The 16,025-nt window shown below is 44.7% G+C and overlaps 1 protein-coding gene across 1 annotated transcript in view; it reads left to right on the top strand.

Moving 5' to 3' along the window:
- The window catches only part of EWSR1 (EWS RNA binding protein 1), a 654,399-nt gene that overhangs the window by 559,214 nt on the left and 79,160 nt on the right, over window positions 1–16,025 (top strand). Inside the window, exon 8 of the mRNA XM_044068243.1 lies at window positions 12,685–13,054. Within this exon, the coding sequence (XP_043924178.1) occupies window positions 12,685–13,054 (370 nt within the window). The remainder of the gene's footprint in view (window positions 1–12,684; window positions 13,055–16,025) is intronic.

Here is a 16,025-nt window from a genome sequence, read left to right as displayed (position 1 = left end):
GTAAAGAACCTTCTCACCACTTTGGGCTACACCATCAACAAAAAGAAGTCAAAATTGGTACCCACCATGGAGATTGTATTCCTGGGAGCGAGCCTGAACATAGTCACACAGATGGTATTCCTCCCTCAAGAGAAACAAATGGATCTTTTGAATTACTTTAAAAATTTGGCAAGCATGACCCAGCTCTCTGCACTGAAATTCCTGCAAGCCCTGGGGTTCATGACTTAATGTTTTCTGATGATTCCATATGCCAGACTGCTTATGAGGAAAATACAGTGGTACCTCAAAAACCTTTGGTGTCAACACACTCAGGATTCTGACCTTGATACTGCCTCTGATTCCCTGCCTGCAGATGGAGTTCCTTTGGTGGGCGATGGCCTGTGCACAGAACAAGGGCCTGCCTTTCTGTCCACCTCCTGCCAGCCAGACTCTCACCACAGATGCCTCGAACTACACTTGGGGAGCACATCTAGAAGGTAGATGCATTCAGGGGACTTGGAACTCTCAACAGGTTCATTTGCACATAAATCTGAAGGAACTGATGGCAGTCCAGCAGGCCTTAATGGCTTTCAAACATCTCTTTCCTGGTACTCATCCTGGTACTCATCTGGTCAGGACAGACAACACCACAATCATGTGGTACGTCAACAAGCAGGCAGGGTTGCACTCTTACCCCCTGTGCAGACAAAGCATGATACTATGGTCCGTAGCAGCTTCCAGGAAGTTTCTTCAGTTTCTTCCAGGAAGGCTCAACACCTTGGCAGACTGGTTGAGCAGGCCAGTCCTGGATCCTCATGAGTGACAACTAAACAAGACCATCTTCTATCGCATCATTCAGCGTTGGGCACTCCCTAGGTGGATCTCTTATCTCTAGCCAACCACCTTCTTCCAATCTTTTGCACCATGGAGCATCACAACAAAGCTTGGAAAGTGGGTGCTCTGTCCTTCCCCTGGACATACCTCTCGATCTATGCATTCTCTCCTCTGCCTCTTCCTCCCAGAGTGCTGGATGAAAAACCACGGACCATCATCATAGCTCCAGACTGGCCCAGACAGCATTGGTGTATCCACTGCTTCACAGTCTCAGCTTTGGCATCTTCCCTTGATACCAGATCTCTTGGTTCAGTGGGGTGGGGTTCTGCATACTCATCTTCAGACTGCATTTGGCAGCTTGGCTCATAATTTAAACCTTTCCCAACAAGTGGTTGAGGTCTTTCGTGAGGTTAGGAGGCCTAGCACTAGGAAATCTTGCGCAGGTAAGTGGAAAAGATTCTCCATTTGGATGCAGACTAGAGGGGAAGACCCTTCTCAATCTACTCTTCCTCTTATTCTTTACTATCTGGCAGGCTTACTTAATGGTGGACTTTCCTTTTCTTCTATCAAAATTCATGCTTCAGCATTTTCTGCTTATTGTTCCTTTGAGCATCCCATTTTCTCTCATCCCTTGATGAAACCGTTCCTTAGGGGCGATGGCAATTTAAAGCCTCCCAGAAGGGCACCTACTCCTGTTTGGGACCTTAATTTTGTACTTGAGAAACTTACTCTGCCTCCTTTGGAACCAGCTGCCTCAGCAGACCTGAAGTTTCTGTCCTGGAAAACTGCCTTTCTTTTGGCTATTACTTCAGCTAGAAGAGTTTCTGAGCTGCAGGCCTTAATGGCCGTAGAGCCTTTTATCTTCCATGTGGATCGGGTTTCTTTTCAAAATAATCCTTCCTTTATGCCTAAGGTGGTTTCTAGCCTGTCCACCTGCCTACCTTCTTTCCTAATCCTCAGAATAACACATTCCCTGGATGTGCATAGATGGCTTAGATTTTACCTGGACAGGACTAAATCTTTTCGAATGTCTGATCAGTTGTTGGTCAGATGTTCTTCATCTCACATTGCTGCAGTCATAACCTGTGGGTAGTCCGCTGTCCTCGGTCGGCCTGAATACCAAAGTGTTAGGCTGGCGTCGGTCATGGTCGCTCGGATCTGACGTCAGTACGCCGTGGTACTAAAGCGCATGACCGACGCCATATCCTCAGTCTTTCTTGCCGCATGGTCCGAAGCAGAAGCAGCGTTTGCAAGTGCCGTTCGGCGTCCTGAAATTTTCGTATTCTGAGTTTCAGACCGAAGACCAAGTTGGGCTAAGTACCCCGTTGGGGAATATTTTTGTCTTTTCTTGCCTCAGTTAAATCCGGATGTCAGAAAAAGTGAATAATTGTATTTCTTGTGGGAAACAGATACCTCATAGGGATTACCACTGTCTCTGTATTCCTTGCTTGGGGCCTGAGCACGACATAGTCGGGTGTCGCTTTTGTGCTAGATTTAATAAGCGCACCATTAAACTCAGGTTAGATTGTGCTAGGCTTGTCTTCGGTAAGCGGTGTAACTACAATATGCCGTCGGATCCTCCGACTACCGCTAAGAAGCGTAAGGAAAAATCGTTAAAGTCCAAGCAGGATGAGTCGTCCGTTACGGACGCCGGTTCTTTAGAAACTACGGTGGAATCTGTGGATCCAGCCGAGGTTTCAGCTGAGTCTCAGGGGGAGCCTTTAATTTTGCAGGAGGTGGCCTCTCAGGAGTCTGGTCAGGCTGAGGGGGCCTCTCGGGTCTCTGTAGTCCCTTCTTTGCATAAGGTGGTTAGGCCTTCTACTTCTGTCTCTAAGGTACCTTCCAAGGTCAGGCCTGGTTTGTCTTCCTCTGGCGTCAGCCCTAGTTCTGCAGGTTCTGTACCTAAAAAGCATATGCTAAAAATGGCAGAGGATTTGATTACCTTAATCAGGGGTTCTATGCCCCCTCCAGATAAGAGGCCTAGGGTAGAGCCAGAGGTGGAAGGATTGGAGCATTCTTCAGATTACTCAGAGTCTTCGGCTGAAGACATTCAGGATTTTCCTCCTTATTCTGATTCAGATGCAGAGGATTCTAGTCCTTCTGCTCCCAGAGGATTTTTCTTTTTCAGAAACCCTGCATTCCATGAGGGAGCATTTTAAGTGGGAAGGTCAGGATTTCTCAGACTCTCGAAAGAGACTTAGGGAATTTTTGTTTTTACCACAACATAGGCCCTTGGCTATACCCCCTGTTTTGGATGTTGTTCAGGATGTTTTCTCTGAAGCTTCCCTTAATCCTGATTCTTTGCCTCCTGCCCCGGTCAAGCCAGACAGGTATTACAGAGTGCCAGAGGCTCATAAATATTTGTATAAGAGCCCTAGAGCTGACCTGGAAACTGTTAGCCAGGGACCTAAGGGTGTCAGGGCTTCTGTTGTAAAGAATCCAGTTCCTATGGATAAAGATTCTAGAGCTTTGGATAGGTGGGGTAAAAAAGTGTATACCTCTTCCACTCTAGCAATGAGGGCTTTGAATTGCCAGTTTCATATGCTGAAGTACCAGAATTTTCTCCTAAGTCAGTTAAAATCTAAGGTAGATGCTTTGGCAGAGGGCTTAGAGTGTAAGGAATTGCAGGATTTAGTTCATGCCTCTGATCAGGTGGGTAAGCATTCTTTGCAGTGTGGTTTTGATGCTCTACAGGCTTCTTCCAGGGTGGCTGCCACTGGATCAGTTATTCGTAGGCACGCCTGGCTTAAGGATCAGAACTTGTCAGAGCATGTTAAAGCTCGAATTTTGGATGCTCCACTTCAATCTGAAGTTCTGTTTGGTTCTCCTGTGGAGTCAGTTTGAAGAAAATGAAAGACAAAGCTAAGTCTATGCAGACTGTTAAGGATTTTTTACAGGTGCAGCCCCCTAAGTTTAGCAGAAATTGGCCTACTTAAGGGATGGGCTTATCCTTCTTCTGATTTTCAGTCTAGGGGCAGAACTAGACGTGGTAGGGGCAGAGCTCATGCTCAGTTTCCTTCAGGCCTAGGACGTGGAGTTCCCCTGCACAATCTTCAGGTGAGGGCAGGGGTCAGCCTTTTCGTAAACAGACCCAATGACCTGTATCTCCAGCTGCCAGATCCCTCCTGTCTGGCAGCTCCTCTGGGAGGAAAGTTGGCACTTCAGACAAAATTGGCTTTTAGTCACCCAGGACAAATGGGTGTTGGACATTATAGACCGAGGCTACAAGTTTTATTTTCACACCTTGCCTCCTTTCGAAGGCATGCCAGACTTTCCTCCTCAGCAAAAGTTGGAGGCTCACAAACAGATTTCTTTACTTTTAAAAATGGGGGCTATCCGGGAGGTTCCTCCGTCAGAAGTGGGCCTAGGATTTTATTCTCGCCTGTTTTTGGTACCAAAGAAAGGAAACACTTGGAGGCCAATTCTGGACTTGTCTATTCTCAACACATACCTGGACATTCCCAAATTCAAGATGTTAACTTAGCAACAGCTTCTGACTCTGCTAGGCAAAGATCACTGGATGGTAACTCTGGATCTCAAAGAGGCTTATCTTCACATTCCTATCAGGCCCAGCTGCAGGAGGTTCCTGCGTTTTCGGACTGGCACTTTTCATTATCAGTTCTCTGCATTGCCCTTTGGCTTATCTACTGCGCCCAGGGTGTTCACAAAAGTCCTGGCTCCGGTGATAGCCTTCTTAAGACTAAGGGGAATACAAATTTATCCTTATTTGGACGATTGCCTGATTCTTGCTCAAGACAAAGTCAAGTTACTTCACCATCTTCAGTATGTTATGACAGTGTTAAGGTGCCTAGGGTATTCTGTGCCCGCAACAAAGTCCAGTCTAGTACCCTCTCAGGACATGTGCTTTCTGGGTGTGAGACTGAACACAGCCTCTCAGATGGCGTTCTTGACCCCGGACAAACAAAAAAATCTTGCCCTTTACTTCCAGCAATTATCTCTACGGTCCAGGCTGACTGCAAGGACAGTCCTTCAGGCCTTGGGGTTCATGGCATCTTGTATTCTGGTGCTTCCCAATGCCAAACTGCATATGAGGAAGCTACAATGGTATCTCAAAAGCGTATGGACTCAACACTGCCACGATTTGTACACTGTCATTCAGATAATACCTTGCATCCAAAGGGAATTCTTGTGGTGGGCTCAGGAATGTCACCTAAACAAGGGACTCTCTGTAACCCGACCAGAGGCGAGTCAGATCTTAACGACAGATGCCTCAGACATGGCTTGCGGAGCACACTTCAATGGGAAATGGGTTCAAGACACGTGGCCTCCCAGACTACAACATTTGCATATCAACATGAAGGAGATGTTAGCAGTCCATTTTGCCCTGATGGCCTTCAAGGATCTACTTCAACCAGGACAGGTGTTGATTCAAACAGGCAACACAACAGTCATGTGGTACATCAACAAGCAAGGGGGAACCCATTCGTACCCTCTTTGCAGACAAGCTATGATTTTGTGGGAGACTGCTCTCAGTTTGCACCTCACTCTTCAGGCAAGGTTTCTGCCGGGAGCACAGAACTCCTTAGCAGATGTTTTGAGCAGACAGATGGTGGATCCCCACGAGTGGAAATTGGATCCTCATGTATTTCAACAGTTGACGGTGGCTTGGGGGACTCCAGACATAGATCTGCTCGCTTCTCCACTAAATTTCCAACTGCCAAAGTTTTGCACAAAGCTGTTTCACCCAAAAGCTTGGAAAGTGGATGCTCTATCATTCAGTTGGAACAACCTTCACGTCTATGCCTTTCCTCCTCTGCCTCTTCTTCCCAAGGTGCTCTTGAAGGTCAGACAGGACAAGCCTTGCATGATTCTCATAGCTCCAGATTGGCCACGTCAGCACTGGTACCCTCTGCTGAGGAGTTTAGTACGGGAGCCTCCTTGGCCTTTGCCATCAGTTCCACACCTTTTGTCCCAGGCTAGCAATCATTTCCGCAATGTCAGGATACAGTCCCTGCATCTGACAGCTTGGCATATTCTGTTTTAGACCCTGGGGGGTCGCAGCTTCGTCAACAAGTTTTGAATGTCATTTTGGAGGCCAGTCGGCCTCGTACCAGGAAAGTTTATGCTGATAAATGGAGGAGATTTTTTCTTTGGAGCAAAACAAAGAGCTTTGATGTCTCTGTGCCTAATTTGAGTGTTTCACTTCAGTATCTTACAGAATTATTAGACAAGGGTTTGTCTTTCTCCTCTGTAAAAGTTCATGCTGCAGCCATTTCTGCTCACTATGACTGTGACCCTCCTTTATTTTCTCACCCTTTGTTTAAGCAATTTCTTAGAGGGGCAAAAAACATAAGACCCCCACGTAGAGCTCCTACTCCTTCCTGGGATCTCAATTTTGTGTTGGAAAAGCTCACTTTACCTCCTTTTGAACCTGCAGCTACTACGGAGTTGAAGTTTTTGTCTTGGAAGACTGCTTTTTTGTTGGCCATTACGTCTGCTAGAAGGGTATCTGAATTACAGGCTCTAATGGCAGTTGAACCCTTCTTGATATTTCATAAAGATAGGGTCACCCTGCGTACTAACCCTACCTTTATGCCTAAGGTTGTTTCTAATGTGGCATTAAACCAATCTATTCATTTGCCTGCATTTTATGCTGATCCCCAAAATAAAGGGGAGAAAATTTTGCACTCTTTGGATATTCACAGGCAGTTGCGTTATTATTTGAGCAGAACCAAAGGGTTCAGGCAGTCTCAACAGTTGTTTGTTTCTTTTGCTTTGGGTTCTCAGGGGAAACCTGTTTCAAAACAAACTATTTCTAAGTGGATTGGCCATTGTATTGCTTTTTGTTATTCTCATCATGGTAAGGAGGTTCCGGCTGGAATCAGACCTCATTCCACTAGGGCTACTGCCACTTCTACTGCTTTTTTAAGGGGTGTAGCTACTAAAGATATTTTGGAGGCAGCTACTTGGAGTTCAGTGCGCACTTTTTCTAAACATTACCATCTCCCTTTTTATTCCAAATCTAGGGCTGGGTTTGCCACTGCAGTTTTACAGGGCATGTTAGCAGCTCCCAATGCTTTATGATTTTGCCAACCCCCCTTTACCTTTGCTTTGGGATTCTACCCACAGGTTATGACTGCAGCAATGTGAGATGAAGAACATAGTACAGTTTTGTACCTACCATAAATGTAGATGTTCGAAGATCCACATTGCTGCAGTCCAATTTACCCTCCCTCCTTCCCCTCTGTAGTTTGGGGTGGTTGTGTTGTTGGTGTTGTAAATATTGTTTCTACATGGGTGATTGGGTGTTTTTCCATTTTTGGCTATGGCCTTTCTTTTTAAGGCCTTCTGACATCTGGGGCAAGAAAGACTGAGGATATGGCGTCGGTCATGCGATTTAGTACCACGGCGTACTGACGTCAGATCCGAGCGACCATGACCGACGCCAGCCTAACACTTTGGTATTCGGGCCGACCGAGGACAGCGGACTACCCACAGGTTATGACTGCAGCTATGTGGATCTTCGAACATCTACATTTATGGTAGGTACAAAACTGTACTTTTTGCTCCTGGAGCTCAGGGCAAAGCTATTTCTAAACAGACCATTTCTAAATGGATTGCTCATTGTATTCACTTTTGTTACTTGCAGCATGACAAGGTTCCTCCTCAGAGTATTAGGATCCTTTCTACCAGGGCAGCCTCTACCTTATCAGCTTTTTTTGAGGTTTACCTACTAGGGACATACTGGAAGGCAGCTACATGGACTTCTGTCCGTACTTTCACTAAACATTACAATTTACCTTTGTTTTCTAAGTCCTGGGCTGGCTTTGCCACTGCAGTGTTGCAGGGCATCTTCACCAACCCTTAAACAGTGGGTGTTCCTCCTCCCTTTTGTTTTTTTCCTGGGCTTTGGGAATCAACTCATTTTGTAAGGACTGCAACAGTGAAACACGAACATAGTACAGTTATGTGTACACTTACCATAAATGTAGATGCTTGAGTTTATTCACTGTTGCAATCCTGGTTTCCCCCCTTCCATCCCCCTTTTTTCCTAGGGTGCAGACTGGATTTTCTTTTCCTGATCTAACCTTTTTTGGGGGGCTCCTGGCAGTTGAGGCAAGAAAAACTGAGGACAGTGGTGTCTGCTGCCTTCTTTTGTTCCTGACAGGCCTAAAACCGAAGGCAGCCGACGTCATATACCAAGGACTGTGGTATTCTGGCCGACTGTGGGCTACCGGGAGCCCAATAACCCATTTTGTAAGGACTTCAACAGTGAATAAACTCTAAAATCTAAATTTATGGTAAGTGTACACAGCTGTACTTTGTTCCTGGTGCCCGGGAAGGACTCTCCCTAGAGTCCCATCCTCGACGTATCCCATCTCTAAACCTTCCTAAAAGTACCCGCTTTCCACATGACACACTAGACTCTGTTCCCACTCATTCTGGCCCAAGCATTCATGATTGCCCTGGATATCAAAAATGCATGTCTGCACAGTCCCATCCTTCCCAACACCATCATGGTATTTGCAATTTTGTGCCGTGCCCTTTGGGATTTCTCCCTCACCCAGAGTCTTTACCAAATGCCTTGCTCTCATGATTGCCCATTCCAGACTCCAGGGAATACACATCTTTCCACATCTGGACAATCTTCTCCTAGCTCCCTCCACAGAGGAGTTGGAGCGAAGCAATGCCTTCACTATCAATCTCTCTCAAAATCTGGGGTTCACCTTAAACTTAAAATCAGTTTTCACCCCTTCACAGGATCAGAACCTCACATCTTACTTTAGAAACATTATGCTGGTGTAGCACCTAACAGCCAGAAGGTTCTTCAGGGTTTTGGGCCTCATGGCATCCACCATTCCCATGCTCCTGTTAGCCAATTCTACATGAGAAAATGGCAGTGGTGTCTAACATCAGTTTGGCTGCAACACCAGCACCCTGTAGAATTCTCATATTTCCCTCATCCCCTGTCTAAAGAGAGAACTTCAGTGTTGGATACTTCAGGTGTCACTCAGGGACTACCCTTACACCCTTCTGCTCCTCGAGATTTTCACAGATGCCTCAGACGTAGGTTGGGGAGCAACCTTTGGCTACCTGAGAGTACAAGGGACCTGGTCTCCCTCTCAGTTGAAGGAACACATGAGAGTGCTGCTGTTGGCCATGCAAACTTTCCACCCCTTATTCCAACTAGGACCTCTGAAGCTGTTTGATAATATGGCAGTCCTCTGGTATGCGAACAAACGGGGGGACCGGGTTGCCTCTTCAGGCTTGGGAGCTGGTAGTAAAATTCCAGATAACCCTTCAGACAGAGTATGTCATCCTCTCAAAACTGTATGGCATATTACTTGAGCAGGTCAGACACCATCCCATGAATGGATCCTCCAAAGGGATGTGTTTTTAGACATCATCCAACAGCAGGGTGTTCCTCAAACAGACCTTTTTCTCTCACAATGAACAGGCAACATCAACAGTTTTGTTCCAGAGAGCCACATCCTCTAGTTTGGAAAGTGGGGGCACACCTTCTCTTGGAAGGAGATGTTTCTGTATGCGTTCCTCCCCTTGCACTCATACCAAACGTCTTGTACAGAATTCAGCAAGATGCACCAAAAATATTGCTGATTGACTCCCTTTTGGCCAAGACAGCATTGGTTCCCTCTTCTGCATTTAACCAAAGGCAGCCACCAGAAATTAGCTCACTGAGCAGACTTCCTCACAGAAGATCCATCCCACTTGGAGACTCTTCAGTTGACCCTGTGGGTGATGGAGCATTAGTCCCTTTTAGACACCAGAGCATTAGTCCCTTTTAGACACCAGAGCATTAGTCCCTTTTAGACACCGGAGCGTTGGTCCCTTTTAGACACCGGAGCGTTGGTCCCTTTTAGACACCGGAGCGTTGGTCCCTTTTAGACACCGGAGCGTTGGTCCCTTTTAGACACCGGAGCGTTGGTCCCTTTTAGACACCGGAGCGTTGGTCCCTTTTAGACACCGGAGCGTTGGTCCCTTTTAGACACCGGAGCGTTGGTCCCGTTTAGACACCGGAGCGTTGGTCCCTTTGAGCATGTTCTCAGAGAAAAGGTGTCTAAAAGGGACTAATGCTGTGGTGTCAGTCCTCCAGGAGGCCAGGAAACCAAATACCAGAAAATCATACTTGGCAAAATGGAAGAAATTTTCAATCTGGTGTCTGAAAAGAAATTTGGATCCATGAACAGTGGAAGTTCCCCTGGTTTTGACTTGTGTGAACTCCTCAATACTGGCTTGGGTTATTCAGTAAAAGCTCATATGTCAGCCATATCTGCCTGTCTGCCTTTATCTCCCTCCTTTGCTAGCATATTTGAGGCAAAACTGTTAAAGGCGGCCTACACATTAGGCTTCCCAGAAAACCTGTTCCGCCTCCCTGGGACCTTAACTTTGTCTTAAAAAAGCTGACACTCCCACCCGTCAAGCCATCTTCCTCCGCTACTCTTCAAAACTGTTGCTCCTAGATGTAATTCAGACAGACGCGTGTCTGAGTAAAAGGCCCTTATGGTTTCTCCTCCCTTTTTGGTCTCCTCGAGTACACACACCCTTCATTTATGCACAGAGTAGTCAATGACCTGTACTTAAATCACTCCATACACTTACCAACCTTTTTTCCTTCTCCCAGAACTCTGGTGAAAAGGTCCTCCATATGTTAAATGTCCACAGGCAGCATAGATTGTATTTGGATAAAACCAAGGCGGTTAGAAAGTCAGATCAGCATTTTGCGTCTTACCACCCCAGGGCTCTGGGGTGGGCGGTGTCCAAGCAGATGGTTTCCTCCTGAATTTCCAAGATTATTTCCTTCTGCTTACACTCACCATGGTAAGACCCTTCACACCTCTGTTATGGCTCATTCCACCGCGGCCGTTGCCTCATCTGGGGCTTTTTTCAAGGGACTGGACACTAACTGAATTCTTGATGCAGCTACATGGACCTCAGTCCATACCTTCACCAAACACTACAAATTAGATGTAATTTCTAAATCTAGAGCCGGATTTTACAGCTGTACTGCAGGGCTTCCAGGAAAGCTCCTCCGCCCCTACCTCCTCTTTCTTCATGAGCTCTGGTATTCTCTCTCATGTTATAAATACTGCAACAGATGAACAGAATAACAGAATAGTTGTGTAAAATCTTACCATAACATTAGATGTCTCTTATCTGTTGCACTATTCCTCTCACTCCCTCCTTCCCCCTGGCCTTGCTCCTTGGATAATTCTTATCCTATTTCTTTAGGCTGGCGTTCCTCCTGTGGCACTTAGTTCTGAGGATGGTGCACTTGTACACTGCTTTTTATGGCTGATGTCTAAATTGCAGCCTGTGTGACGTGCCATGCCACACTACAGTAATGAAGTCTTTTGTATACTGGCCAACTTCAGGTCTCCTACAGTGGGGAACTCCCTCAAGTTATGAATACTGCAACAGAGAAGAGGACATCTATCATTATGGTAAGATTTTCCACAACTATTCTTTCTAGAGGTTTAGCCAGGTTTGCCTCTGTAGTTCTCTAGGGCCACGTTATCATATGCCTAGTTTCATCTCTCTATCCATCTGTCTTTCAACTTTAAAAATCCTCCCAAGGAGCGGTTATGCAACAGTGAAGCATGGTAAACCTAGTAGAGTTGTCTAATTGCCATAAATGTGGATGTTAGCGTCATCACTGGCAGTAGTCTTTCCCTTCTTTCATCCCCTGTGTCCGCTATGGGTTAGAGTAGACAACCCTGTGTGTTCCTTTAGGTACCCTCACCATTTGGATCATCCTTCAAGTCTCCCTGTCCGTACCCTACTGAGGATAGTATGGGTGCTTTATATGCCTGGTTTATGGTTTTTTAGAGTGGGACTCTAGTCCTGAGAAGGTGGTGAGAAAGACCTAGAATATGATTCCAGCCAACTCTTATTCTCTGACATCAGTGGGGAGGGTGTCTGGGAATAAGTCTCTGCCATTCGAACCAACCAAAATCTTCTACAGAAGGAGATCTCAATTAGTTTGTATGCAGCAGTGAAGACTAACCTCTACATTTATGGTAAGTGGACACGACTGCACTTTGTGGTGTCTGTATCTAAGTGTATTGGAGATACTGTTTCCATTTCTTATTGGGAGGACACACTATATTAACCTGATTTGAGCTCAAATTAAGTGAATTCTATAAGTTTAGCAATTCTGATAATTTATTTTTAGGTTTATATACTTTCCAACAAGTTACTATTTTGTGAAGAGTGAGTTGCTTAAAGTTTAACATTCACTTTGCTGGCTGATCCTGTTGTCTCCACAAAACAAGCCTGTATGTAGTCATGTACACTTTGTTGGACAGCATATGCTATGTAAGAGTGAGCAGTACTTCCAGGATAACATTTCTGAACCATTTATGGACTCGTTCCAGCTTTTTCTCAAGACCCATGAATGCAAAATGATACTTCATTTTGGTCTTAATCGTTTTAAGGGGGGTGGGGTAACGGAGCTTTAGGCTACATAGAAAAGATTGCTGTGAAATTTTTCATAGATGAGTAATTATTTATTCATTTAGCATTGTATTCGTAATTCATGAATCTCTAAACCATAATGTTCTAGATCATTAACAGTCGAATGCAGCTGAAATTTTATTAATGTAATTGCCGATATTTGATTGGTTATAGGCAAGTATGTGGCTACCAGTCTACAGACCATTACTAGTCTAGTCAATAAACCATATTCAGACATTCCCTCCAGCCTAACATGTACTTTTTGAACTTGAGTATCATTCAGATGCAGGGTCAGCTCTTTTGTAATGTGTTTTTCTTGGCATAGTGCATTCATTTTTATTACCGTTAGAATCATTTATTAAATGGTATTTTAGCACGGTGTAAATTTTCTCATTGCTTTTATCTTCCGTAATGAGTAAAAATTTTATATTTTAGGTGGTGATCGTGGTGGAGGCGGTCCTCCAATGAGAGGACGTGGTGGAATGGATCGTGGTGGCCCAGGGATGTTTCGTGGAGGTCGCAGTGGTGATAGGAACATGTTTCGAGGACGTGGAATGGATAGAGGATTTCCAGGAGGAGGAAGAAGAGGTGGTGGTGGTGGTGGTGGTGGTGGTGGAGGAGGAGGAGGCGGACCACCACCAAGTGGAGCACCACCACTGGATGCAGTAGGAGGAGGAAGCAGTAGTAGCAACGGTGGAGGCTCTGGTGGAGGAGGTGGAGGCAGCAGTGGCGGCGGTAGTGGAAGTGGAGGTGGTGGTGGAGGTGGCCGAGGCGGCAGACGTGGTGGTGGAGGAAAAATGGAAAAGTAAGTTTCCATTTTTTAAATGTCTTGTCTGTGTAACTTTTATATATTTTTTCACTTTCCTTTATATAGGGCTGCAAGATTTGCACCCCTGAGTAGCCTAAATCACTAAACTAACGTACTTTGAATATCCCTGTTAATCATTCTGACCACTGTTGCAGAAAGACGTGATGGCCCAGCCAGAAGTACATACCCTTCTGGCAGAGTGGACACCTGTCCAACTGGATGTCAATAAGTCAGTAGTAGATGGATACCTAGACATGTTTTCATTTTTTTTTTTGCAGCAGTGCAAGCACAGATTGCATATTGTGCTAGCTTTCATCTGTGTTCGACATGGCTTTCTGATAAGTACTCTTTTTGGGAAGAGTTCTTATTTAGTGCATAATTTTACTTTTGGTAGAGTATTAACCATCTTATGTTGATGTCAGAAGCTTAAAGATTTCGACATGCATTTTTTGTTGGAGTCAAATTTCACATAATGACTTCCATGCAGTGTGTTCTGTTTCATACTATAACATCCCTTGCTGTCCTCACTGGGACCACTTCAACTAGAAGACCATTAATTGGAGAGCTTTGCAGGCTTTAAACCAAAAAGACTTGCATACCTTGCCCAAGACTGCTGTGGTATTGGCCCAAACACTATGGGCACCCATAAAAAGAGCAAAACACCATTGAAATGGGGGTAATGAAAGATGGTGCTATACTTTTGAAGAGTGGAAACTTCCCTGGACTCTAGGGCATATATGGTCCATTGAAGCATTTTCACAGCTTTCTAACTGACATTGACACCTGCAGATTTGTCTGAAGCCTCTGACCCTGAAAGTGTTTAGCATATTTGGATGAATGCAGTTCCTCCTAGGAGAGAATCTTTTAACCTTCAATTGGCCTAGGTGCCTCCACAAAGGCTTCTGGTTCTATACCCTCTGTATTGACTTCCAAGGGTTTTGTGGTGATATTCTGTGTGTTGGTGTTTTGAGAATGCCTCAGGTTCTTGCGTTGAGTTGGTAGGCATTTGCTTACTTTTGGGGACTTGAAAGGTGGTCATGACCAAAATCTAGGCCCAGGACATCCAGGAAAGACATCCTCCAACTGGCTTCATAGTGGGCTTACATTTCCTCCTGCTGAAAAGGCTCATTTTCAAGATATAAGAAATTCTCTTGATTTTGTTCACTTATCTAGCTGGAAGTTGTGGCTCTGTTTTTTCAGTTAATGCTTGTTAGAATTTAGTGCTTCTTAGAATTCCTACATAGCCAGTGATAAGTGGGGGTAGTTCACTTCATTAATATTTGGTTCCTGCCTTATATAAGTGGTACATTTTGGATTATTTTTTGCTTAAACTCTGAGCTTTGGCCGGCTAAGACCTACCTGCAATCAACTGGACGTATAAGTGAATTTAAGTAAATCTTTATCTGCACTTTTTTCAAATGCAGCATTTAAATTGATTTATTTGTGTTGCATTGAGTACTATGTAGCTAGAAGTTGTGGCTCTGTTTTTTCAGTTAGTTCCCTACCCACCCTCCCTGGTTTTGTTTTGGTGTTAATCTTGGTGGCTTTGAAACTGCCCGCCCCTCTTGTAAATTTGCATTTGGATACTCCTCCTGGGCCCATCTCATTTGCTCACTCAAAAACAATAATCTGCTTTTGCTCTGTGTTTCTTCCTACTTTATTACTTTATTTTGCTTTAGCGTCATCTTAAAAGTACTCAGTTGTATTTATTACTCCATGGTGTAACTATCATTCTAAGCATTTTGGTTTAAGCACTTGGACTTCAGACCAGTTGTTTTACATTAAGAAGGTTTATGTTCTGCACTGTTGTGGCAGGACAGGTAGCTTACATCCTTCTAAGTTAGGAACTGCTGATTGAAGGCTCAGTGTCTGTTCTAAAAGTGTATTAGTTCTTGTTTAAGTACTTGGGCTTCAGGCCAGTCATTTTACATTAAGAATGTTTGTGGTCTGCACTCTTGTGGGAGGAGAGGATGGACTGTGCCCTTCTGAGCTGGGAATTTCTGGTTAGAGGCTTGTAGTGCCTGCATATTTGAACGGTTTCTTACTGAAATTGGTGTGCCTTGTTTGCTTTCACATAAACTAGATTCAGGCCTGCTGAATCTAGCTTTGTTTGTATAACTTGAACACTAATCCAGGCCTTCTTTTTTGGAGAAGGTTCCCCTGCACCCCAGTGGCAGGAGTGTGTAGTTATAACTTGTCTGAGACTACAGGAACAGGGCTCAGTTTTGAGACTACTTGTTAATTGGGTAATTTGTTTAAAAGCCTTTTTTGATTGCTTGTAGTCATCTAAAGCAGTTTTAAGTGTATTTTTTTTACTGTTTGTAGTCATTTAAAGCTGTTTTAAGTGTATTTTTTACTGTTTTTGCTTTATCTTTAAAAAAAATGTTTTCCTTGTTTCCCACCTTTCTAAGCTAGTATAGTCCAGTTTTCAGGTTAGTGCTGAATTCCGGGCTGTGTTAAAAGTTTGAGTTGCCCATACCTTACTTGGATAGAAGGAGGTTTCTCTGTTCACCTGTGAGAGGGAACTTTGAGCAGCCATCTGTCCCTGGAGGAGTGGTTCCAGCCCAGAAGTTAGTAGTTTATAGGCCATTTTGGGCTAATTTATCTCTCTCATTTCCCTTCTGTAAAAAACATGTTTGCAGCGCTAGTTAGCTAGGGCTAAATTATTCCCGGCTCCACCAAGTCTCCTCTTCAGTTTTTCCCTTGAAAGTAGTCCAACTCTCAACCTAAGCACTTAAAAAGCATCCTACAGTCCAGCACTTGCTCAGACCTAATAGCAAGCACTAATGTACCCTAACACTTGATTGCCCAGCAGGGCAAGGCTCATTATTCACCCCACACCAACCAAGCGATTAAGCAGCTCACCCTACTATTCAGGCATGACCAAAGAGCAATTTCAGGTGTACTCCCCAGTCCAGCTAGTAAACCTGGGTATCGTGAGGCAATGTTACTACTGCCTCATGTACAC

Source organism: Protopterus annectens, chromosome 4.part0 (genome assembly GCF_019279795.1).
Source record: "Protopterus annectens isolate FY-2018-M chromosome 4.part0, PAN1.0, whole genome shotgun sequence".
In the NCBI taxonomy this organism is placed as follows: Eukaryota; Metazoa; Chordata; order Ceratodontiformes; family Protopteridae; genus Protopterus; species Protopterus annectens.
Note: the sequence above shows the minus strand (reverse complement) of the source record. Positions and strands in the feature narration are given on the sequence as shown.